This window comes from Macaca nemestrina, chromosome 9, assembly GCF_043159975.1.
Source record: "Macaca nemestrina isolate mMacNem1 chromosome 9, mMacNem.hap1, whole genome shotgun sequence".
In the NCBI taxonomy this organism is placed as follows: domain Eukaryota; kingdom Metazoa; phylum Chordata; class Mammalia; order Primates; family Cercopithecidae; genus Macaca; species Macaca nemestrina.
The window spans coordinates 140,769,724-140,795,034 of record NC_092133.1 but is presented as its reverse complement, the minus strand read 5'-3'; the positions used below and the strand labels follow the sequence as shown (position 1 = coordinate 140,795,034).

General features: G+C 50.3%; 1 protein-coding gene across 5 annotated transcripts in view; it reads left to right on the top strand.

Moving 5' to 3' along the window:
* LOC105490824 (ATP-dependent 6-phosphofructokinase, platelet type) overlaps positions 1–25,311 on the top strand; it is a 66,870-nt gene that overhangs the window by 18,876 nt on the left and 22,683 nt on the right. For all 5 annotated transcript variants that reach the window (XM_071070531.1, XM_071070535.1, XM_071070533.1 and 2 more), the window contains exons 3-13: positions 10,456–10,533; positions 12,895–13,084; positions 14,907–15,072; positions 16,237–16,281; positions 16,515–16,623; positions 17,840–17,935; positions 19,294–19,386; positions 19,952–20,077; positions 22,607–22,671; positions 23,819–23,888; positions 24,072–24,218. In XM_071070531.1, coding sequence (XP_070926632.1) covers positions 10,456–10,533; positions 12,895–13,084; positions 14,907–15,072; positions 16,237–16,281; positions 16,515–16,623; positions 17,840–17,935; positions 19,294–19,386; positions 19,952–20,077; positions 22,607–22,671; positions 23,819–23,888; positions 24,072–24,218 — 1,185 coding nt within the window. The remainder of the gene's footprint in view (positions 1–10,455; positions 10,534–12,894; positions 13,085–14,906; positions 15,073–16,236; positions 16,282–16,514; positions 16,624–17,839; positions 17,936–19,293; positions 19,387–19,951; positions 20,078–22,606; positions 22,672–23,818; positions 23,889–24,071; positions 24,219–25,311) is intronic.

The window sequence follows — 25,311 nt, the reverse complement described above, 5'->3', positions numbered from 1 at the left end:
GCCTCCCAAAGTGCCGGGATTACAAGCATGAACCACCATGCCCATATGCCTGGCTTATTTCACTTAACGGTAAAGCACTTTCATCCCCATTGCCACAAATGATGGGGTTTTCCCCTTTATGGGTGAACAGTGTTGTGTTGTGGGCACGCACCACGTTTTCTGTGTCCATTCATCCACTGACAGGCGCTGAGGCTGATTCCACACTGGGCGGTGGTGATCAGGAGTGAACATGGGAGTGCAGAGGTCTCTCTGTGCCGATTCCCTTTCTCGGGGTATATACCCAGCGGTGGGGCTGCTGGCTTGTGGGGGATTTCCAGGCATGTCATATTCTCATACAAGCATGTGATGCATTATGATAAAATCAGGGTAATTAGCATATCCATCACCAAGATCGTTTCTATGTTAGGAACATTCCAGTTTTACTCTTTTAGTTATTTTGAAACATTATACATTATTATGTATACGTTATACATTATATATAATATGAATTTTATATGTATTATACATATTGTATACAGTATTACACATTATGTGTACATCGTTATGTATAACTTTGTTGTATATTATTATTATTTTTTGAGATGGAGTCTCGCTTTGTTATCCAGGCTGTAGTTCAGTGGCACGATCTCAGCTCACTGCAAACTCTGCCTCCCGGGTTCACACCATTCTCCTGCCTCAGCCTCACGAGTAGCTGGGACTACAGATGCCCGCCATCATGCCCGGCTAATTTTTTGTATTTTTACTAGAGACAGGGTTTCACTATTAGCCAGGATGGTCTGGATCTCCTGACCTCGTGATCGACCCGCCTCAGCCTCCCAAAGTGCTGGGATTACAGGCGTGAGCCACTGCGCACGGCCTATTATGTATTATTAAACATTATTATACATCATTAACTGTAGTTCCCCTATAGTGTCACTCACACCTGGATTTTATCCCTTCTATCTCAAACTGTCTTTACGCCCCCCTGCTCCCCACTACTTTTCTCAGCCTCTGGTAACCATCATTCTGTTCTGTGTCTCTGCGAGATCAGTTCTAACTCTGTCTTCATGAGATCAATTTTTTATTTAAGCTTTAACGGATGAGTAAGAGCGTGCAGTATTTGTCTTTCTGTGACTGGCTTATTTCACCTAATTTCTGCCTGTTCCATCCATGTTGCACTAAATGACAGGATTTCATTCTCTTTTATTGGCTGAATAATATTCTGTTGTATATCAAGATGTGGAATCAAGCTAAGTAACCATCAGTGGGTGCATGGATAAAATGTGGTGTATATACGCAATGGAATATTTTTTCAGCCGTAAAAAAGCCTGCTTTTTAAAATCCCAAGCCTTCTGTGTCCTGGTGTGCCTGTCAGTCCTGGGTTTTGGGTGAGCAGTCGTGGGCCTGCAGGAAGTACTCTGGTGACTGTGGACCCATAAATCAACGTTTCGTTTCTGTGTGCTCATCTGTGCAGTAGAAATCATGTGTGCCCTCCTGTCTGCCTGGTAGAAAGGACTTGGAGAAGTCTTGAGACTAACGGGGCAGAGGCGCTGTTTGACTCCTTGTCAGGGATGAGATGTGCACGCCTTTGACTCCGTGGGTGTGTGACCAGGTGGGGAAACGGGGTCTGCACCTGCATACATCTGTTCATAGGTGGCTCTGCATTGAAGAGGCCCAGCCCCGTCCCCGGCCCACTCTCCAGGTCATACCCACAGGCTGGGCTTCTCTCTGAGTCTCAGGCTATGGCATCTGGGGCTGGGCAATTCTTGGTGGGGGGGGGTCCTTTGAACCACAAGAGGCTGAGCAGCACCTCTGCGTCCACCCACCCCATAACCACGGCAGTCAAAGATGTCCTTACATCTCCAACATCAGTGAATGTCCTCTGGGGGGAAAAAATCACTCTTTTTGGGTACCATTGTTCTAGACCTATTTGGGCTCGAATTGAGAAGATGTTATGTTTTATTTTTTTTGAGCATGACTCAGTAATGTATCCAACAGAATTTTTCACCTATACTCTAGTTTCTAACCTACAGCTCTCTAGGTTACCAACAGACCAAAACAATTAAACAGGTTACTATTAATTAAAGGGGCTTGTTTTTTCCTTTAGTAGTGCATGTGTGAAGAAAGTATTAATCTGGAAACAGTGGCATTTCTGCTGAAAGCCTGGCCTTGATCGACTGAGCCCTGCTGTCTGGCCGCTGCTTGCGCTCCTGTAAACCTGGGCCAAGCCTACGTGTGAGGCATGCCAAGCCTTGGGCTCCCTTCCAGGGAGACTCGGGGAGGTTTGCCAGTTAACCCATTCTTTTCTACCTGGTGAACCAATTGTTAGTTCTTTCTTTTTTCTCTGAAGCTAAGGTTTTTCCTTAGAAGCCTACAAATGGCTTTAGTTTCTTGGAGATCATCATCTCCAAGATGTTGATCTCATATACCAAGTATATCAGATGCTTTGACCCAAAGGCCATGCCCAGGATAAACTACCCTGGCTCCGGTGGGTCAAAACCAGGCCGGGGCAAGTCAGTTGGTTAACCCAGGGCTGCCGCTGTGGTTGCAGAAAAGAGTCGACTCCTTGCATTTGGTTTCATTCATGGATTTAATATCCTGTTGTCGAAGATTTTCCTGCAGAGTTAAAAAATTGTTCATCTTATTATAGTTCTTCAAATGTGACTCACTTAAGATTCTTGCCGAGCACCGTGGCTCATACTTGTAGTCCCAGCACTTTGGGAGGCTGAGGCGGACGGATCATTTGAGGTCAGGAGTTAAAGACCAGTCTGGCCAACATGACGGAACTCCGTCTCTACTGAAAACACAACAGGTAGCTGGGTGTGGTGTAATCCTTGGAAGGCTGAAGCTTGAACTCAGGAGGTGGAGGTTGCAGTGAGCCTAGATTTGCACCACTGCATTCCAGCGTGGGTGACAGAACGAGACTGTGTCAAAAAAGAAAAAAGTCTTTTATCTTAATTTTTTGTTTGTTTGTTTTAAAGTTTGGTTCCGCTCTGGACAGCTGTTTGTAAATATTATCAGAGCCTTTGTCATCGTCCACACCCTAAAGAAAGGCTAGGAATAATTCTGATCATTTTATCAGCTAGTTCTTTCCATGATTAAAAACAACACATTCAAAAGGTGTCAGATAAGTGATGCCTTTTTATGTTGAAGGGATAACGGGTGTTGGAACAGCATCAGCATCCAGCCTCTGGTCTTCCCAGATGTGCTGCCACAGAGCCTGTGCCACCCGCCCCCTCTCCCAAGCTCAGCTCAGGTGCCCGAGGGTCTCCATCTCCCCACACCCCCTGGTCAGCAGCTCTGTCCCTGCACCCAGACAGGCCAACCCTTCTGAGCTTGAAATATCAGCATGTGATCTTAGCTACCCTTGTTTCAGCCCTGAGCATTACAGCTTGACTTACTATACCAATACACAAACCATTAACTTATCAATGAATTGATTGGCATCATGCTTCCCCTCCTTAGTCGGTCTCATGGAGGTAGAGAGTAGGATGATAGAGAGCAGAGGCTGGGAAGGGGGTGTGGACAGGAGGGGGTACAGAGAGGTGGACAGGTGCAAACATATGCTTAGATAGAAGGAGTAGGTTCCAGGGTAATAGCAGAGTAGCCTGGCTGTGTTAGCAACAGCGTATTAATATATTTCAGAGTAACTGGGGGAGAGGACTGGAAATGTTCTGAATGCGTAGAATTTAAAAATACCCAGGGTGACGGACACCCCAGTACCCTAATCTGGTCATTACAGGTTCTGTGCGTTCAACAAAGACTCACATGCACCCCACAAATATGTAAAATAATATGTGTCAATAAAATTTAAAACATATGGGGGAAAAACCTTTCCCTTCCTGATAGAAACCCTTCGTTTGCCATAGGAAATATTTCTTTTTGAATAAAATGAACCTCCTGCTTTTACAATTTTTTAAAGTGAGAAATCTCACACTTGGGACCCCAAATAAACACCTTTTCCCCAGAAGTGCTGCTGCCCCCCTGTCTGAGGAAGAGGGTGGAGGGGCCTCTCCTAATCCAGAGGATTCCTGAGCTCGTGGGATGTGTGGATGGGGGTGGCCATGGAAAGCAGTTGGCAAGACAAAGACCAGGTGATAGCACTGGCCCTGACTTTTGGGGCTATGTCTGATTTTTTTTTGTTTTTAATTTGTCTCACCCCTGCCATCCCTGAGTGTGGCCCCTACCTTCCCCCAACAGTGTTGAAAGACCAAGTTTGTCCACATCCCATTCAGTCACATCTCTTTGATGTTTTAGACATAACTATTTCTGCCTGTTAACTTCCTTGAAGTGAAAACTATTCAGCCACTCCATTTCTGTCTAAAAATAAGTGATGCTTGAGCACAGCACTGTGCAGTTTCTTACGTGTAGCTGTTCGTGACCTGACTCTGCAGGGTCTTGACCAGAGCCCATGCCTTCCACTAACACGCGTGTGTGCTCACCGAGCTAGCTGACTCCCAGAAGGCCAGTTCAGACGACCTGGGTCTGCTCTGCACTCCCTGCCTATCGCTGGAACATTGTCCAACAAAATCTATGCATCCAGGCTGATGGTAACCACAGGAACAAGCATTGTCTTTTATTACATGTTTATACGCCAGCCAGGTCCCATGCTGAATTCTTCATGTATGATCTGCCTTCATCCCACCACCACGTACGCCATTGCCCGTGGCTTCAGACAGTCTGGTTCCAGTCAACATTTCAGACTGCAGAAGAGCGTCATCTCCCTTCACCACCACCTCCCACCACTGTGCTCAGCTGAATGAGCCTGGGGGAGGGGGGGTCTTTGCTATAAGGCCACTGCTGGGCCAGTGCTTAGAACTCTCTCTCTACTGGGGAGGAAGGGTGACTGGCTTCGCTCCTGCTGGGGCTGTTGGTTGTACAACTTACCTGGAATTGTGCACTCTTAGCTTTGGCTTAAAGAAATCTTAAAGTGATGCCAGAGGGCTAAATACATCATGCTGTTGCCTTATTGGTCTTCCACGGAAGCAAGTGCAGGACCATACGATGGTGTGTCGTGTTCTAACCTATTTCAGAATTTTACAGTTGACTGAGTCTCCCAAGAAGAAATCCTGAGGCTGCTCTATAGAAATTTTCTATCAAGTAATGAAATCAGTGAGTGTGCTTTGCTGGGGTGATTGGTAGGGTCTCTGGACAAGAGCGTTCCTTCAGAGTCTTGGTGGGGAGGTGAGCAGGGCTTGGGGTGTGTACTGGCGCGGGGCTGTTTAATCTCAGGCTCTGCCTCTGAATTTCCTAGAGACAGGATAAAACCACGATTCCTGGCCTTTGAAAACCATTGACATAGTGAACTTCCTGCCGCCTGTCTTTCATGCACACCTAGTTTTGAACGCTGGTGTTTCCTGCGTCTAAGCCTAGGTAGCCGTTCGGAACTGACCTCTCTGCATGCGTGCCCTGAATTCTAGAGGTGAAACATTTTAATTTATTAAGGAATATTGTAGCTTTAGGTTCTGTGGGGGAGGGAAAAGGATTAAACTAGGGAAAGCTTGATTCTGTAGGAAACAAAAAAAAATAGTAGGCCCGGCGCGGTGGCTCACACCTGTAATTCCAGCACTTTGGGAGGCCGAGGCGGGCGGATCACGAGGTCAGATCGAGACCATCCTGGCTAACACAGTGAAAACCTGTCTCTACTAAAAATACACACACACAAAAAGCCAGGCATGGTGGCGGGCGCCTGTAGTCCCAGCTACTCGGGAGGCTGAGGCAGGAGAATGGCGTGAACCCAGGAGGCGGAGCTTGCAGTGAGCCGAGGTCACGCCACTGCACTCCAGCCTGGGTGACAGAGCGAGACTCCATCCCCCCGTCCCCCCCACAAAAAAATTAATATTTACTCAGAAGCAGCAAAGCCCATAAATCTCTAAATGCAGTCACTATGTCTGCAGGAAGCTGGTGATAACATTATCTGGAAGACACTTTTAAAGTCTGTTATCTCCAGTAGCTTATTTTCTTCTGGTAGTGGGAATGTTCACCATTTGGAGTTAGTTGAGTGAAGAATTCAGGAAATCAGATTGGAAAAAAGCATTATCTGGTTGAGAAGACACATGGGCCCATCCAACAAGCATTCTGAAAGAAAAATTCTACTGCTGCCACACAGCAGTATAATTTCCCTTTGTCTGTAACTTAAAAAAAAAACAATACATCTGAGATGTCCGAGAAAGCCATCCATAGGTGAACTAGTTTACTCCATTTATGATGGATTCAGTGAATGCCTAAAAATTCTGGCCAAAACCACCTCTACATATGGAACAATCTCCTGCCTGGTTAGAAGACTGTGGTTATTTTGGCACGGCTCAAAACAATTTCGAATAAGTTACAATGACTTCAGAGCCTGCGGCACGTTCTTAGATGTGATCAAATGACTCAGTATAAAAATTCTATCGGCCGATGGATCCGATGCAGCCAACAAGGAGCGTTAAGGTTCATCTTGTGAGTCAGAGTCCACAAGACAGAGAGTGTTACTTTGCCAGAAAACTGAGATAAGGTTAAAGGTTTTATGCTCTGTTTTTCCTATGTGAGTCATAAAACTGGCTTGGAAGGCAAATTCCAAAAGGGTGTTTTAGGAAACATGTGGGCTTTGGTTGTAGTAAGATAAATATTCAGCCTTCTAAGAAGACTTCAAAAGAGAAAACTCATCTGAATTTCTACGTTGTAGTACGTTTGGGCAAAATGAGTCTTCCTAATTTAGTAATATCTTCCTTGCTGGTGAAAGACAGCTGAGAACTGTGGTTGGTGGTTACTTTTCACATGTTCCATGGGCATCGTGACTTTGCAAATTAAAGAATGAGTCATTTCCTAGCAACTTAGCTGACGCATGCACTAGACAGGCAGCTTTGGGGGCGGCACTCAAAGTCCTCCCTTTTAATTTTTTAATTGTTTTCTTTGCCATATGCATCTATGCAACACAAAATAATGAAATTATTTTTAGAGAACGTTTTACTTTTCAAAATGTTGTGGTTTGCAGAGCAGTTTTATTACTCTAGAGGCTAGGGGATTCGTTACCATGTTTGATTAAATCCGTATTTAAATTCTGTGAACTCATGCAGGGAAAGGCAATTGTTTGGTTCCCACTATGGCATATTAAGTAGTAAAGTGCCGGGTGGCGGTCGACTTGGAAGCAGCGTCTGGGATAGCACGTGCTCCAGGAATACTCTGAAAGCTGATGCCGTGAGGGGTGCACGGTTGACTCCTGGGCCTGAGATGGCCTCAGGATGCTGCAGCAGCCTTGGTGGCATCCTTTTAGCAGGGCAGCGGCCGGGACTGGCGCCTTCCCCTCAGTCTCTTTATTTACCAGGAAACTGCATGCACAGAAATGACTGCAGCAGCTCTGGGTGTGGGAATTTAGAGCTGTCCGTTTTCAGTTTTGCCAGAGCCCCAGGGTTATGGCCACTCTACATCCCGGGCCACCCAGGGAGGTCCTGGTTTCTGCTGTGGTTCAGGCCTCATCATGGGCCATCTTTTCTCTCCTCCTGAGATGTGGGCTTGGAGGATGGGATGTCGTCCCTCTAAGAAGGGTCCGTTTCAGCATGGTGGTGTAGGCTCTGACTCTTCGGCCCAGGTCACATGCCTGCTTCCTTGTTTCCTTGCCCCACAAGCTTCATGGAAGTGAATCTGGAAAGTCAAGATCACCATAGATGCAGTTTGTTCAGCGTTGCTCCCAGACCTGAAGAACGGGGTGCTCTGTTGTACGCGCAGCATGAAGCATAATTCTTAGCAGAAACCTGGGAGTTTGGGGTGGTAGAGATCACTAAAAATGCAACCCCAAGGCTAGGTTATCTCTTTATTTATTTATTTTTTTTTTTTTTTTTGAGACGGAGTCTCGCTGTGTCGCCCAGGCTGGAGTGCAGTGGCCGGATCTCAGCTCACTGCAAGCTCTGCCTCCCGGGTTTTTACGCCATTCTCCTGCCTCAGCCTCCCGAGTAGCCGGGACTACAGGCGCCCACCACCTCGCCCGGCTAGTTTTTTGTATTTTTTAGTAGAGACGGGGTTTCACCGTGTTAGCCAGGATGGTCTCGAACTCCTGACCTCGTGATCTGCCCGTCTCGGCCTCCCAAAGTGCTGGGATTACAGGCTTGAGCCACCGCGCCTGGCCATCTCTTTATTTATGTATCCACCCACCCACCCTCCTACCTATTGTACTTCAAATATTCTAAGGAATATGGCCTCCAGGAGTCACTCACGGCTTTGCATGCGGCCGTCTGTGCCTGGTGCGTCTTTGTGTGGACTACAGCACCCGCAGCAGGACAGAACAGAAACGGTGCCTCCCAGGGTGCCCTGTGCAGAGGGGAGGCCTGCATCCGACCTCACACTTGCTCACCCTCACCCTCCAGGGGGACAGCTACACTGAGCTCATCTGCACTGCAAGGGAAATCTGTTTTCAGAGCAAGGGGAGACAATAATAATAATAATCCCTCGAGTGAGACTGGGCTATGTTTAGAAGATGTTTCACTGCTTTGCCATGGAGGTAGGGGCCTGGTGATGAGCAGTGCCTATACCAGCCTGTGAGCCAGTGGCTGGGTGCCTGGGGGGATCTCAGGAGGTGCAGACGGGGTTGCCATCGCTGAAATGAACCAGCTCTGCTTTGGGTTCTGTTCCATTCCAGACTGTTTTCTCCTTTCTTGTTTATTACATGTATGACACTAAATTATAAACACACACGTGGCCAGGCGTGGTGGCTCACACCTGTAATCCCAGCACTTCAGGAGGCCCAGCCAGGCAGATCACTTGAGGTCAGGAGTTGGAAACCAGCCTGGCCAACATGGTGAAACCCTGTCTCTACTGGGGAAAAAAAAAAAAAAAAAAAAGCCAGATGTGGTAGTGTGTGCCTATAATCCCAGCTACTCCAGAGGCTGAGGTAGGAGAATCACTTGAACCCGGGAGATGTAGGTTGCAGTGAGCCAAGATTGCACCACTGCACTGCAGCCTGGGCGACAGAGCAAGACTCTGTCTCAAAATAAAATAAACATATATGTATATATAATGTTTCTGATGGAAATTTACATTTATAAATATAAGTATACAAATTGGCCAGCTATCAAGGTGCCTGCACCATTGATTAATTTATATACAGAACTCCGTAATCTATGAATCATTTCCTTTTTAAAAACCTTTCTTCCTTTTTTCTGTCCTCCTGACCCTCACTAAGGAGGGCTTATGAATCCAACAATAATCTATTGTGAACTTTTCTAAATCCCTAATAGTTATTCCTTCTTAAGGTTAAATCCTGTGGAAGGCGAGTTACATAGATGAAGGTACCAATAGGCATTGCTGCATTTCCTAATCTTGTAGATTCTGTGGAGAAAAAGATGGGGATGCATTTAGCATTGAAAGGTAATTGTTCTTGGGCTTCTTCTATCAATATGTCCTCACATGTTGATATCTGATTCCCTAATGCAGTGCAGTGTCATTAATGGAGGGTAAGGCAGACAATTATTATTCGGCTGTGCTGTTTAATAATATTTAATATATATCTCAAGTGGCCCAGGTTGCCTTGGCAGATGGAGCCCCTGACAAAATGCTCCCTTGTATGTCCTGTGGTCGACAACACTGTATGCCTGTGAGTTTGTGCTGAAGTATGATAAACACGTTGGGTGAACGTGACCCCTTTCAACCTCTCGGGAAACACTGGGCCATAGGAGAATGGCTTGATTCCTCGTTGCACTCGCAGGCTGAGTCTAGGCAGAAGTTCCCATTACTAGGGACTCGGTGTGAGGACTTTCCCACAGTTCCCTGCTTTCCTCCAGCGCTGGGGCAGAAGTTCCCATTACTAGGGACTCGGTGTGAGGGACTTCCCCACAATTCCCTGCTTTCACCCAGCACTGGGGCAGAAGTTCCCATTACTAGGGACTCGGTGTGAGGACTTCCCCACAATTCCCTGCTTTTAACCAGCGCTGGGGCAGAAGTTCCCATTACTAGGGACTCGGTGTGAGGGCTTCCCCACAATTCCCTGCTTTCACCCAGCGCTGGGGCAGAAGTTCCCATTACTAGGGACTCGGTGTGAGGGCCTTCCCACAATTCCCTGCTTTCACCCAGCGCTGGGGCAGAAGTTCCCATTACTAGGGACTCGGTGTGAGGGCCTTCCCACAATTCCCTGCTTTCACCCAGCGCTGGGGCAGAAGTTCCCATTACTAGGGCCTCGGTGTGAGGGCCTTCCCACAGTTCCCTGCTTTCACCCAGCGCTGGGGCAGAAGTTCCCATTACTAGGGACTCGGTGTGAGGGCCTTCCCACAATTCCCTGCTTTCACCCAGCGCTGGGGCAGAAGTTCCCATTACTAGGGACTCGGTGTGAGGGCCTTCCCACAGTTCCCTGCTTTCCTCCAGCGCTGGAACTGCCCTGTCCTCTGACTAGCGGACGCTCAGGATCTAACATTCACTGTTATTTTTCCCATTTTATATAGTTTAAGGATCACTTCCCATTTAGTGAAGTTTATCTCAGTTTTAAAAGATTCTCCCTTTCTCCCCTAGGGCTACCAGGGCATGGTGGACGGAGGCGCGAACATCGCGGAGGCCGACTGGGAGAGCGTCTCCAGCATCCTGCAAGTGGTGCGTACTGGGCTGCTGTCCACAGGGTTCTCTGGGTTGGAGACTCTTTCATGTGTAGTAAATTCCCAGAACACTTGAGCTCAGATCAGTTGATAGAGATTATGTGGACAGAACAGACTGTGAGAAGCTCTTTACTTTTGGTTTGATCTTTAGAAATGCATGTGTTAATCTGTGACTCACTTAATCTGTGACTCACTTTGAGTATTTGCTAATAGAAATAATCCAAATCGGTGCCTCCCCGCTGAAGACACTCGTGGGGCCCACACCTTCCTGCTGGTCTCAGGCTCTCTCTGCACTGGGCGCCTCCTGATTTCTGCCATATCGGAAGGGAGGTGGAGGGAATTTTGACAACCACAGAAGTTAGGTGGAGCAACATTTGCAAAACATCAGGACGTTGTGGGCTGAATTCACACAGGGGAGCATTTCCATTCTGTGGTCGTGATTGAGGTAGGAAGACGTGAACAGAGGGTTGAAGTGTGTGTGTGTATCAGTGAGTTTGTGTTTCTGCATGTGGTATATGTGGTGTGTGAATCTCAGTGTGTATGTAACTGAGTTTGGTGTGTGTCTGTATGTAGGTGTGTGAGTCTGAGTATGTGTGGTTTGCCCGTGTGTATGTGTTAACTGTGTGAGTTTGTGGCTAGTGAGTGTGTATCTGTGTGTGGGATGTGTGTATATGTGGTTTCCTTGTATGTGTAGGTGTGTGTGGTGTCTGTGTGTGTGTGGTGTGTCTGTGTGTGGCGTGCCTGTGTGGGGGGTGTGTGTGTATGTGTAGGTGTGTGTGGTGTGTGTGTGTGTGAGCGAGCGAGCGAGGGAATGGGAATGGCACCCACTCCTCTGCAGTCCAGTTATCCTGGTTTCGTTCCCAAGTTGCAGCCACCTCTTTTGTCTTTTTGGTGGGAGTTTCTGGGTTGCTGACTCTACCTCCCATCGTGCCGGCTCTCATGCTGCCCCCTGGCTTTTTGTCCGGGCAGAGTCTGGAGAGCACCCCTGCCCTGCTCTGCGCCCCTACCCTCACCTGCCTTGGGGACCGGGTTGTAAGTGGTCTCGGTCACACTTGGTGCTGGTGACACAGGATCGTGTGGAGTGAATTTCAGTTTTTATGACCTTTTCATAATGATGGTAGGTTTCATGTAAAAATATAAACTTTTCTGGGATTTGGAATAGTAATAAGTCTCCATATGTGAAAAGGAGCTGTGTGCATGTACCATTGGTGTATTGAAACACACACTCATAGGCCAGGCACGGTGGCTCACGCCTGTAATCCCAGCACTTTGGGAGGCTGAGGTGGGCGGATCACGAGGTCAGGAGATGGAGACCATCCTGGCTAACAAGATGAAACCCCGTCTCTACTAAAAATACAAAAAAAAAAAAAAAAAAACAGGCGTGGTGGCGGGTGCCTGTAATCCCAGCTACCAGGGAAGCCGAGGCAGGAGAATGGCGTGAACCCAGGAGCGGAGCTTGCAGTGAGCCAAGATTGCGCCACTGCACTCCAGCCTGGGTGACAGAGTGAGACTCTGTCTCAAGAAAAAAAAAAAAAGGAAGAAGCAGGCAGTCACATCAATGCAGGGGTTTCCTGGGAGCTGCCTGCAGACTGAAGTCAGGGAGAGCCCTTGCCTCCAGCGCGGAGACAACCCCTGCTGCGCTTATGAGCACCTTGCTTGACGAAGTCAGCGTGCGTCTAGGGATCCAGTCTGGACTGGAGTTTGTTGGTGCATTCATGATTTTATTTAAATGAATCCTGCATTTGTCAATCCCATCAATTCTTAGTTTTTGGAAAACCAAGTGTGATGAATCATGGTCTATGTCCCCTGGAAGTCTGGATGAAATAATTTAAGTTCCTGAACACATAGCTCTTTAAAAGGGGCAGCGGGTATGTGGTGCAAAAAAAAAATCCCCTTGGCCCCAGGTTCCTGTTGGTTTTACCTGTAGGTGCTGTAAGGGGAGACTGGAGGGAGAGCCTGGCCACTGGTCACGCCACTTCCCTTGTCCTGGCCGGCGTGCTTGGTGGTCAGTGGGTTCGTCTTTGGTTCCACATGCATCTGGTTGAGCTCACTGGCCCGTGCTGGGGCGGCTGCTGTGACCCCACAGGCTGGTTCCTGCTCCATGTATTTAACTGATGGCTGCTGTGTGTCTGGCTCCTCCCCTCCCTGGCTCCTCCTGGTGTGATGCGCCTGTCTTTGTGGAATGCTGGTCTGGGACTAAAAACAGGAAAATCATAGTCTTTCATAGCTAGTTACTGACAAGGTGAAAATGAGAAAAACGTGAATTCCAGCCCCTGTTTATAGTCAGCCTGTGTGCGCCATCCACCTGGCTTTCTGTCATGCTGTGAGGAGATGAGTAAGCTGGTGTCGTCTTTCCCAGGGCGGGACGATCATTGGCAGTGCGCGGTGCCAGGCCTTCCGTACGCGGGAAGGCCGCCTGAAGGCCGCCTGCAACCTGCTGCAGCGCGGCATCACCAACCTGTGTGTGATCGGCGGGGACGGGAGCCTCACCGGGGCCAACCTCTTCCGGAAGGAGTGGAGCGGGCTGCTGGAGGAGCTGGCCAGGAATGGTGAGTGGACGCCTGCTCCCGTGTCCTGTGGGTTTTTGTCCTGTTTCAGAGCTTTGGAACGGACACGTTTCCCTCTTCACTGCAGCGGAAGCACCTGTTCTCACAGATCTTCCAGTCACCATCTCAGGACTTTTTATGATCTCAAAACACAACAGCAGCAATCATAAGAATGCTAGTAATTTAACCTTACCATGTGCCAGGCACCCTTTGACCTTTGACACAGATAGTTTTATGGAATCCTCACGACAGCCATCCAAGTCAGTTTTTAGATCATCCCATTTACAGATGAGGAATCAAATAGCCACTCGGCTGTGGGGTGGGCCAGGTCCCCAGCAGCCTGGGACACCAGTGTCCGCCTTTCAGCCCTCACACTGTATCTCTCCAGCTCGCTGGGGTCCCTTAGAACTGAAGTTCTCACAAGACTTTATTTATTTAGATACATTTCTGCCAATACATCATCTGGTACCACCTTTTACACTACTTAGGAAAGCGTTTCTGAGAGTCCTGTGTGTATGTAGGTTTTTTGGTTTGCTTGTTTTGAGACGGAGTCTGTCTCCCTTGCCCAGGCTGGAGTGCAGTGATGCGATTTTGGCTCACTGCAGTCTCTGCCTTCTGGGTTCTAGTGATTCTCCTGCCTCTTTCTCTTCCTCCTGAGTAGCCAGGATCACAGACATGCACCACCACACCCGGCTAACTTTTTTTTGTATTTTTGGTAGAGACGGGGTTCCATCGTGTTGGCCAGGCTGGTCTCGAACTCCTGACCACAGGTCATCCACCCACCTCGGCCTCCCAAAGTGTAGTTTTTCTCCCTTGAAGCAGTTGTTATGTAATTTCAATGCAATATTAAATATGACCAGGGAAGCATATTGTTTAATAGCAACTTGATGAGAGGCGGCTTTGAGGCAAAGCAACTGTCTCCAGGCTTGTGAACATCCTTGTAGGGGACGGAGAACGCTGCCTGCTGGAAGCAGCCAGGCCTCACAGTTCTTGCTTGTCCACATCGTCCTGGTCTGGCACAGCCCACTGAGTGTACAGAGCAGGACAGCAGCCACGAGTCCGGGCCTAAGCTTGCCCCTGGCCCTTCGATGGTTCCGACTCCTTTTATGCAGAGCTGCGCAGCCCAGGTCTGTCCTGAGTGCGCGGTAGATGCCCATCCACGATCCAGCTTCCCACAGATGCGTGAGAAATCAGTGTGAAGATGGCCTAGTGTCTTAGATTCTCAATTCCATAATTGTAACATATCCGTGTTCAAAGCCGTGTCATTCTCGGAAGCTGTTGCCAGGAAATACTGAGATTTTTGTTTACCAATTGCAAATGTGGATCCTTTCTTTTATTTTTCGAATCCACTGCTCTTGTCTAAGTGCCAGGTGACAGTGCCCATTGTGTGTAACTGCTGCCAGCTTTGTCTGGCTTCTCTTTCCTTAACTATGCAGAATCCGGTTGCATTGAGTTCTGAGGAAATAAAGAATTGACCTGGGCAGTGGCTCACACCTATAATCCCAGCCCTTTGGGAGACCAAGGCAGGACGGTCTCTTGAGGAATTTAAGACCAGCCTGGGCAACATAGAGTCTGGCTCTACCAAAAAATTAAGAAATCAGCCAGGCATAGTTCTAACTTCTCAGGAGACTGAGGCAGGAGGATCGCCTGAGCCCAGGAGTTCAAGGCTGCAGCGAGCTATGATGGTGCCACTGCACTCCAGCCTGGTCAACAGAGTGAGACCCTGTCTCAAAAAAATGATAATACATAAATGATACCAGTAACAAATCAAAGAGTTTAGAGTGTTTGTTTAGGGTGGTTGTGTTGCTGTTTGCTCCCCACGCAGGCCAGATCGATAAGGAGGCCGTGCAGAAGTACGCCTACCTCAACGTGGTGGGCATGGTGGGCTCCATTGACAATGATTTCTGTGGCACCGACATGACCATCGGCACTGACTCCGCCCTGCATAGGATCATTGAGGTCATTGACGCCATCATGACCACGGCCCAGAGGTAAAGCACTCAGAGGAACCGGCGGGAGGCCACGTGGGGCCCCATGTGTGCCCAGCTCAGATGTTACCACGGGCTCTAGAACATTCTGCAGATTGGGTGTCCTGGTGCTGGCTCGTAACTTGACTTTTAGAAACTATTGCCAGAAAATTGTTCTCTGGTCTGCTTTCCATTTTTAATTTTAAAACATTCCTTGTTTTTAACCCGATGATAAAAGAAAGCTGTTGATTAGAATTTGAAAGGAAGAAACAAAATAATAATTATCTGAATGTCCTATCCAAACATCTCCGGAAGGAGTGGCAAGAAGTAAACTATGGTATGGATTTTCCACACCACTCATGAGAGATGCGGCCAGCGATGTCCTGCCCTGTGTAACCTATGGATTCACAAAGTGTGGTGGGGCCACTGCATTTGATCCGAGGTGCTCTAGACTCGGCGGATTATCACTAATGACTCTGTGGGGCACCCTACAATTTCTGAAGCAATTTGCATGAAAACCATGTGAAATGGTAAATAGAATAAGTGTCTCCCCTTTAAGGACGAGGTGCTTGAGACTGAGAGAGTGCTGAATCCAGTCCCCGGTGTGGTGCCTCCCAGTCCTCTGTGTGTCCTGTTCCCAGTGACGCCTTCACTGGACATTCTCAGTGCGTGGGCGTGAACCCCACAGTTGGTGGAAAATCACTAAGTTGGAAGGCTGCTCGGAGCAGTTGGATTTTTCCATTCCTTGGGAAGACCCAGTCTCTGGGTGTTAACCGCTTAGTGACACTGGCACGCACTTGTTTCCCTGGGAGAGATCCAGCCGTGGCTCTTGACAGCAGCCACCGACTGTGCCCAATAGAGAAGGTATCTGGGAAGAGCCCAGCACGGGGCCTGGGAGTGTGAGTGTGTCCTGGGCACAGGCAGGCGAGGTGTCAAATGTGCAACTGGAGAGCGCAGAGGTGGCTCAAGTCACTTTCCTCACAGGAGTCTGGAAGGCTACTGCATAGCGTTTGCCTTAGTAGAAAATGAACCATTTTTGAAGCCTAGGTCCTTGCAGGCCTCCTGGCTAACTCGGCTGTCAAAGCCCCTTCTCTCTGCTTTCTGAGCTGTGTCCAGGGCTGAGTGGGTGCTCCCTGTGTTTCTCTGCTTTCTGAGCTGTGTCCGGGGCTCCCTCTGTTTTTCTTCCAGCCACCAGAGGACCTTCGTTCTGGAGGTGATGGGACGACACTGTGGGTATGTACCTGCGGTGGGTCCAGTGTCCGCAGTTCGGGTTGGGGACCCTTAGCGTCATCTCCCTGAGGCTATACCCCACATCCAGAATGCTCCTGCAGAGAGTCCTGGAGGGGCTGGCGTCCCGCTTCATACCTGGCATTAGATCTGCCCATCTGTCACTGAGTGGGGTGCCTGGGGTACCTTCATGGGAAGGATCCTTCTGGGGTGTTGATGCTGTTGCCTTGTCCACATAGGTACCTGGCCCTGGTGAGTGCCTTGGCCTGCGGTGCAGACTGGGTGTTCCTTCCGGAGTCTCCGCCAGAGCAAGGCTGGGAGGAGCAGATGTGTGTCAAACTCTCGGAGGTAATGTGGGTCCTGTGGCCGTCGATAGCGGGCGATGCTGGCTGCATTGCTTTAATCAGGATCCCAAGTGGGACGGCATTTTAAGCAAGTGAAAATATTTCTCTGTCTCCAGTTGTCACACTTTGTATTTCACTCTATGGACTGTGAGCGTGGGGCATGTTTTCCTCTATGAAGGCTGAGACTCAAGGCAGAAGAGGTCTCATTTAAGACCTGAGTCTCAGACAGAGTGAGCCTGGTTAGAATGCCCCGTGTGCCTGACTCTGGCAGGTGGACTTCAGGCACTGTTGGCTCCAGGCTCCACACAGCCACCACTACCATTTTCTACGGGCGGGTCTTTAATGCGGGGCTTTATAGAAAGCGAATCCATTGAGGATGAGTTAATCCCACATCGTGGAGTGGTCGCTGTATTCCTTTCATGACCTCTTTAGGCTCACGTGACTGCTGTGAGCATAGGAAGGACGATGGGGACAGCAGCCATGGCGGCCCAGCAGTGCAAGCCCTTTCGGGTGTCACTGTGGCCACCAGAACCCGCTGTGTGGGCCCTGTGTTCGCTCACACTGTGTTTTCTGTCCCGCCTCTCTGCTGCTGGAGCCTGTGCGCAATACAACTTCATGCCAGTGGCCAGGCTTCGGGGCCTCCCCTGGGAGGGGCCGGGGAGGAGTGGTTTACAGGGAGGTGGCAGGAAACTCTGGAGGGAGGCAGAAAGCATGAGTGCATGAGGCGCCTGTGGGGAGTCCATCTCTGTGTCCTTCCCCTTGGGAACCCCTGTCAGTCACACCAGTGCCCTCCACCGAGGGCTGGCTGGGGGCCACATTTCTGTCTGTGGTGGTGATGTGAGCTCCCAGTCCCAAAGAGCTCTCTTCCAGTGAGCCACAGCTGCCCTGCCCTGCCCCTTCACCCCTGCCCCTCGCCCCTGCCCCTCTCCTCGCCTCTGCCCCTCACCCACCCCTGCCCCTCACCTCACCCCTGCCCCTCCTCACACCCCTGCCCCTCCTCACACCCCTGTCCCTCCTCTCACCCCATCCCTCCCTGCTATCATCCAGAGCGCCTTTCACCACCTTCTGATGTCATTGGGAAGCAGCTCTTAGGAAGCTGGGCAAAGATTCCTGCCCAGAAAGAGGCTAGTTCAGTCCAAGACAGATTTCTGTGGTTTTGTTGTAGTCGTTGCTAAGAATGGGATTAGGAATTTGAGAGCTTTAATTTTCTGTGTCTGCAGAACCGTGCCCGGAAAAAAAGACTGAATATTATTATTGTGGCTGAAGGAGCAATTGATACCCAAAATAAACACATTACCTCTGAGAAAATCAAAGAGGTGAGTGCGTGCAGCTGTTCCCTTTCGCTTGGTTTCTGCCTGGAAGCAGGGGAGGTTAGCATCATGGGCAGGCTTGGTTTAGAACACTGAATTATTAACTTTTTATCCTTGATATTTAAAACATTTTCATCATGACTCAGAAGTTGGACGGCCTGGGAAACACCCAGCTGCCGCTCCTGGGGGCCTGTTCCGCTTGCATCCCCTCTTGCCGAGCCCCTAGAGGTTCCGGGACTCCCCCGCAGACACAGAGGTCAGCTCGAGTGGTCACACATGTTCTTTGGATTAGAGTGTTCTGGCTCTTAAACGTGAGCTGCTCTGAGAATGAGGACTGAACACTTGGCAGCTGACCTGGGCTTCTGTTTGCCACAGGGGGAAAAGGCGGCGCCTTGCTATTCCCTGTGCCCTCCCGTAACCCAGAGCATCAGCTGAGCACATTCTTACTCACAAAGAAAGCTGCTGTGTCCTCGTGGCCCTGCCAGGGGACGGGCTCTGGCAGGCTTCATGCCCTGGGGCTTGCTCAGTGCCTGCCCATCTGGAGAGGACTCCGATGCCATGGGCCGGGCTCCTGCTGTAGACGGGGCTGGGGATGGGCTCTGGCTCTAGCAGCCGCAGGGCAGAAGGCATCGCCACCTGCCTTTGTAAGTCGTGTTCTTTATTGTGCTTTGTTATGGTCAGTGAAGGAGCAAAACATGTCTCTGGATATGAAAACGGTGACAGATGCCGGGGAAAGACAGCTGCCAATATTTATAAGTGGTGATCCATAAAGTCGAGGCAAAGATTTTATTTCCCACTTACTTATAATTAAATCACAGGACAATGGACCAAGAAGGAACCATGAAATTCACGTAGCCCAGCCCCACTGTTCTTACAGAGGAGTAAGCTGAGTTCCAGAGACAGTCAGTGGCCTCTCCAGGTCACCGGGCCAGCGTGCCTGTGGGGTGGGGCGAGGGGAGTGCCTTGATTGGACTGGGTTGTGCTATCAAATCACAGCTAAACAATTTTAAGCTGGTTAAAGGAAGATGTTTACATTTTTGTAAAATATAAGTAATAGTTTAAATGCAAGCTACTGAAACTTTTTGTTGTTGTTGTTAAAGCACCGAACATGTGACTTGCATTCATTTTCTAGGTGCAAGCCAAGATTTTGTTGGGTAACAAAAGTATTATTTTTAAAACCGAGTTTCAGCTGCCTGTTATATATACTAAATGTTCTGCTAGGAAACAAAATTTAGAAATAACTCTTCCCATTTAGATCTGAAGAAAGAGCGAAAAACCTTTTTCAGTGCCCAGTACCTGCTTCCAGATCTGGGCTGCTGGGTCCGCATCACGGTTCCGCATCCTAACGAGACGTTTCCTTGCAGCTCGTCGTCACGCAGCTGGGCTATGACACACGTGTGACCATCCTCGGGCATGTGCAGAGAGGAGGGACCCCCTCGGCATTCGACAGGATCTTGGTGAGGATGGGAGCGTTGGGCATCTTCACAAGGTCTCTAGCAGGAAGCGTTTCTGGAGAGGCGCAGGCACCAGCCGGCCACAGAGCCTGGCATAATGCTCCCCCAGAGATGCCAGCGGCCCGGCCCTCTTCTTAACGATCCTTGAGACCTTTGGTGCAGACCAGTGTCTAGGCCTACAGCCATTCAGAGGCGGGGAGAGCTCCCTAGTGTGGGAGGGCAGTGCCTGCTGTTGGGATGATATGGACCCCAGAGGACACAACCCCAGGGCAGAAAGGCTGTGTTCCTTGTGTGGGTTTCTGGAAACTGACTCGGGGCAGCAGGAATCCCAAGTACAAACTCAGCTCTTAACACTCCTGCTCTCCGTCTGGCCCTGACCTCCCCTCTGTTCCCATCTTGCCGGTTCTAAAGGAGTGGAAATCGATTTGCTCTGAAGAGTTAGGCTGCAGGTGGGGAGGGCTGTGAGCACCTGACTGAGATCATTGGAGGTCATGGAAAGACAGCAGGAGGTGACAGGGACGGGGCAGGGTGGGGGGCTGCCCCTGATCCACATGGACCTGGTTTTCAGGCCAGCCGCATGGGGGTGGAGGCAGTCATCGCCTTGCTAGAGGCCACCCCGGACACCCCAGCTTGCGTCGTGTCGCTGAACGGGAACCACGCCGTGCGCCTGCCACTGATGGAGTGCGTGCAGATGGTGAGTGGGCAGCCCATGGCCACAGGCAGGGCGGGGGCGGCTGGGGACAGACGCTGCTTGTCGGGCCGGCCTGGGTACCTCGGGTGTCTTGTCGGTGCACGCTGGGTTACACGGCCTTTCTGAGAAGGGGGTGAGCTGCCCATGGGGAGGGAGCAGGCTTGTGTTCTCACCCACACCTGCAGAACCTGTGCCGTCTTCACTCTTTGGTTTTCTAAGTTACCGTCCATCCTTGTGGCACGTAGTTGTAACCTCCCCTGAGATGGGTCTAGAGTGTTGGGATCCCAACAGTCGAAGAGTTTCCAGGTGGCCCCAGTGCACCCAGCGCTGCAGAAGGACAGAGTACAGGGAGGCAAGAGAGATCTGTGGACAGAGTGGCAGGGAGGCGGGCACAAGAGAGATCTGTGGACAGAGTGGCAGGGAGGCGGGCACAAGAGAGATCTGTGGACAGAGTGGCAGGGAGGCGGGCACAAGAGAGATCTGTGGACAGAGTGGCAGGGAGGCAGGCGTGAGAGAGATCTGCAGGGCAGTATTTTGTAGGGGAAGGTGGGACCTTCCCAAACTTCTCCAGTTTCAGCCACTTCCTGTCCTCCTATCCCCAAGGACATTCAGGTCTGTGATGGGACACAGGGATGACTCTGGTCACCCGAAGATGCACCCACCCTTCTCGGGCCAGGGAGCTGCCATCTGCAAATGAACAAAGGGAAAAGCAGTTCTGGCTTTCCAGGCATTGTTCAGTAGTGGAGGTGACTGTGAAGTTAGCTGCATTCGAAGTTTATTTTAGTTTATTTTATTATTTATTTATTTATTTAGACATGGAGTCTCGTTCTGTTGCTCAGGCTGGAGTGCGCTATCTTGGCTCACTGCAAGCTCCGCCTCCTGGGTTCATGTCATTCTCCTGCCTCAGCCTCCTGAGTAGCTGGGACTACAGGTGCCTGCCACCAAGCCCGGCTAATTTTTTTTTTTTTTTGTATGTTTAGTAGAGACGGGGTTTCACCATGTTAGCCAGGATGGTCTTGATCTCCTGACCTCATGATCTGCTCGCCTCGGCCTCCCAAAGTGCTGGGATTACAGGCATGAGCCACCGTGCCCGGCTGTTATTTTTCAGAGTTCATTCGTGACTCCTGTTTTGTTGGGTCTTTCCAGTGACCCTGAGGTAAATGCCTCTTAACACACACAAAGAAGTCATGAAGCAATCAAGTCAGGGACTTGTTGAAAGTCACCTTGGAAACATAATTTCCAAAAGCCCAAGGGAGAAAATAGTATTTGTGTGTATGTGTGTGAAGGCTTGTGTCTGTGTGTGTGTGTATGTATGTATAGTGTGTGCATGTGTGTCTCTGTATATGCATGTACATGCAGGTTTATGCATATGTGTGTGTTTGTGAGTGTGTGAGGTAGTTTGTGTCTGCATGTGTTTGTATGTTTATATGCATGGGTATGCATGTTTGAGTGAGAGCTAGTGTGTCTGCATGTTACCCTGTGTGCATGTATGTTTATATGCGTATGTGAGTATGTGAGGTATTGTGTCTGCATGTCTGTGTGTGCATGCATGTTTATATGCATGTGTGTATGTGAGGTAGCGTGTGTCTGTGTGTGCAGGTATGTTTCTATGCATATGTGTGCATGTTGGTATGAGTACAAGGTAGTGTGTGTCTGCATATTAGTGTGTGCCTGTGTGCATGTGAGAGGCAGTAGGCTTAAAAGGCTCAGAGCACTGAACGACACGCAGTACATGTATTTTGAGCCTGTGTCTCATGTCTCTGCTTGTCTAGAGATGATCACGGTAGGTGTCACTTGCCCTGACCTTGAAAGCACCCTTGTGTGGCTTTGTTGTTAAAGCGGAGGGAGCCACTACTGTGCACCTGTGCACCTGCTGTTTGTCAGGCGTCTTCCTGAGGGTCTGACATGTTTGAATAACCTTAGAGATTGCTGGAAGGAGGAGTATTTTTCTCATCTTACAGAGGAGGAAATTGAAGTTTAGAGCGAGAAAGAACTTGCCCGAGATCTGACGTTGCCCGGGGCTGCCTGGCATGCATCACTCCTAGCCCTGCGTCCCAGGGCATCCATCCGGGCCCCTCTGCTCCCCCGCCCGCCGTGACCTCACTCCCGTCCCGCATCCCCCAGTGAACTGGTTGTTTTGTTTTGTTTTTCCCCACCATAATCAAATTGAGAATTCCTTAGAACCATGCCTGAGAGATTTCATTTCCTCCAGCTTTGTTCTCTTGGGTTAAATCTTCACAATGTTGTGTCCACAAACAGCAGGTGACACCTCCTCTTTTTCCTCAGAAGCCTCCTGAGCTAAGCAGACCCCAGGGCTCTGACCTCACAGCCGGGCAGCGAGGGGCTGGCTGCCAACCAGCATTAGGTTATACTTGGTGGCCGGTCGTCTAGACCATTAACCCTGGGGCTGCCGGCAGCCTGGGTCAGACTGGAGAGGGCTGGTGGGAAGGACCGAGCCAGCCTCCACCCACCCCATCCATGGTGCACCAAGTTCTGACACATTCTTTCTTCTTTTCATCATTGTTTTAAAAGACTCAGGATGTGCAGAAGGCGATGGACGAGAGGAGATTTCAAGATGCGGTTCGGCTCCGAGGGAGGTGAGGTGCTTTGGAGAAAGCTCTGCCCTGTCGGGAACACACACCCCTCGGGCCTGGCCACTGCAAATGTGCTTACGGGTTGTGCTTATTCCATGTCAGTCTGAAAACTCAGAAAGTCAGGCAGGACTCACAGCACCCCTTTTGCAGTAGCAGGCCCTGGTGACTGGTTAGAGAGAAATCATTTTCTAAAGTTGCCATTGGTCCTTTTTGGCAAGGTGGTGGTGGTTTAGGAGCTAATGAGATTAAGGCACAAGGTGACATGTGGCCTTTTAAAAACAAAACAAAACAAAAAACGGAGTCTCCTGTCACCCAGGCTAGAGTGCACTGGTGCCATCTCAGCCCCCTGCAACCTCTGCCTCCCATGTTCAAGAAATTCTCGTGCCTCGGCCTTCCAAGGAGCTGGGACTACTGGCGTGTGCCACCATGTCCAGCTAATTTTTGTATTTTTAGTACAGACGGGGTTTCACCATGTTGGCCAGGCTGGTCTCGAACTCCTGACCTCAAATGATTCACCCGCCTCAGCCTCCCAAAGTGCTGGGATTACAGGCTTGAGCCACCGCACCCGGCTGTGGCCCTCGTTTTGCAAGAGAAAGTTACGAAGTGTAGAAGCATACCCTTTTCGGCCGGGCGCGGTGGCTCAAGCCTGTAATCCCAGCACTTTTGGAGGCCGAGACGGGCGGATCACGAGGTCAGGAGATCGAGACCATCTGGCTAACACGGTGAAACCCCGTCTCTACTAAAAAATACAAAAAAAACTAGCCGGGCGAAGTGGCGGGCGCCTGTAGTCCCAGCTACTCGGGAGGCTGAGGCAGGAGAATGGCGTGAACCCGGGAGGCGGAGCTTGCAGTGAGCTGAGATCCGGCCACTGCACTCCAGCCCGGGCGACAGAGCGAGATTCCGTCTCAAAAAAAAAAAAGAAAAAAAGAAGCTTACCCTTTTCTCTCAGTCCATTTCCTCCAGACACGGACAATACCATGGGTCGTGGTTAAGGGCTCTGCAGCGCACGTGGAATCCTGGGGCCTCCTCCTCCTGCCCAGATAGTTGGCAGACACATTGAGTGCTGGCAGACAAGCCGCTTTTCTCTGTGTGAGCCCCAAGTTGTGGGTGGTGTTCCCAACTCTGATCCAACAACACCCTCTTCCTTTAGGAGCTTTGCGGGCAACCTGAACACCTACAAGCGACTCGCCATCAAGCTGCCGGATGATCAGATCCCAAAGGTTGGTGGCCGGCCTCCCGCGATGCCCCCGACCTCTCCTGTGGGCTCCCCTCATGGCCTCTGCCTCGCTGAATGAGGCCACCAGTTTTCAGGCCTGGCTCAGCATGGGCCGCTGCCACAGCGTGCCGCAAATGGAGCTCGCGTGTGCCCGTGACCCAGTGCTCGCCCGCCTTCTGTTTTGCAGACCAATTGCAACGTAGCTGTCATCAACGTGGGGGCGCCTGCGGCCGGGATGAATGCGGCCGTGCGCTCAGCTGTGCGCGTGGGCATTGCCGACGGCCACAGGATGCTCGCCATCTACGATGGCTTTGATGGCTTCGCCAAGGGCCAGGTGAGTCACCCAGGACGCCATAGGCGGGCAGACCCCCTGGCTCCGAGCACAGTGGAATGGGGGGCCCCCTCCACGGCCCTCACACCTTTTCACGCCTCAGTCCAGGATCCTGTCTCAGTCCAGGATCCTGTGACATTGTGACTGAATGACTACTTATTAAGGCATTGCTTCTGGAGTGAAATCTCACCCTAAGGTAGGTTTCGGGCCCTCAAATGGAGCCCAGGGTGTGATGTGCTTTTGAATTTTCTGAAAAGGTGCTGGGGGTTGGCAGTGCCTCTGGGGTCTGATGGCCCTGACATTAGGTGAGAAGGAAGGTGGTGTTGTCTCGGAGGCTGCGGTTGGTTTAAACCGTGCACTGGAGGGAAAGTAGGTGGTGTCTGGTGTGCACAAGCACCCACTGAAATACAAACCTTAGTGAACACGGGTAACACCTCTGGACGTGTGCTGTACCCAGTTGTTCTGTGGGATTTACGTGTGTTCACCCATTTAAGCCTCACACTGAATCTAAGATGTTATCCCCATTTTCCTTACAAGAAAACTGAGGCACAGGGATGCCAACTGGGCTGGATGCACGAGGGAGGACTGGAAACAGGATTCTGAGCTCCTGACGGGGGGCTGAACTGGTGGCTCTTTGTTTATCTGATTAGCCAACAAATACCCGCTTTGTGAAATTTTTTTTTTTTTTTGAGATGAGGTCTCGCTCTGTTGCCCAAGCTGGAGTGCAATGGCGTGATCTCGGCTCACTGCAACCTCCGCCTCCCGGGTTCGAGCGATTCTCCTGCCTCAGCCTCCTGAGTAGCCAAAATTACAGACACGCGCCACCACGCCCAGCTCATTTTTGTATTTTCAGTAGAGATGGGGTTTCATCATGTTGGCCAGGCTGGTCTCGACCTCCTGACCTCAGGTGACCCACCCACCTCGGCCTCCCAAAGTGCTGGGATTACAGGCATGAGCCACCGTGCCCGGCCTCTGACTTTGTGGAGTTCTTATGCTGAGGAATTAAATGAGTGAGCACAGCAGGCACAACTCTCTGGTTCCGTGGAGACTGCATTTTAGACAGGGAGAGAGAACAGTGACTGAGGACCCCCTGCTC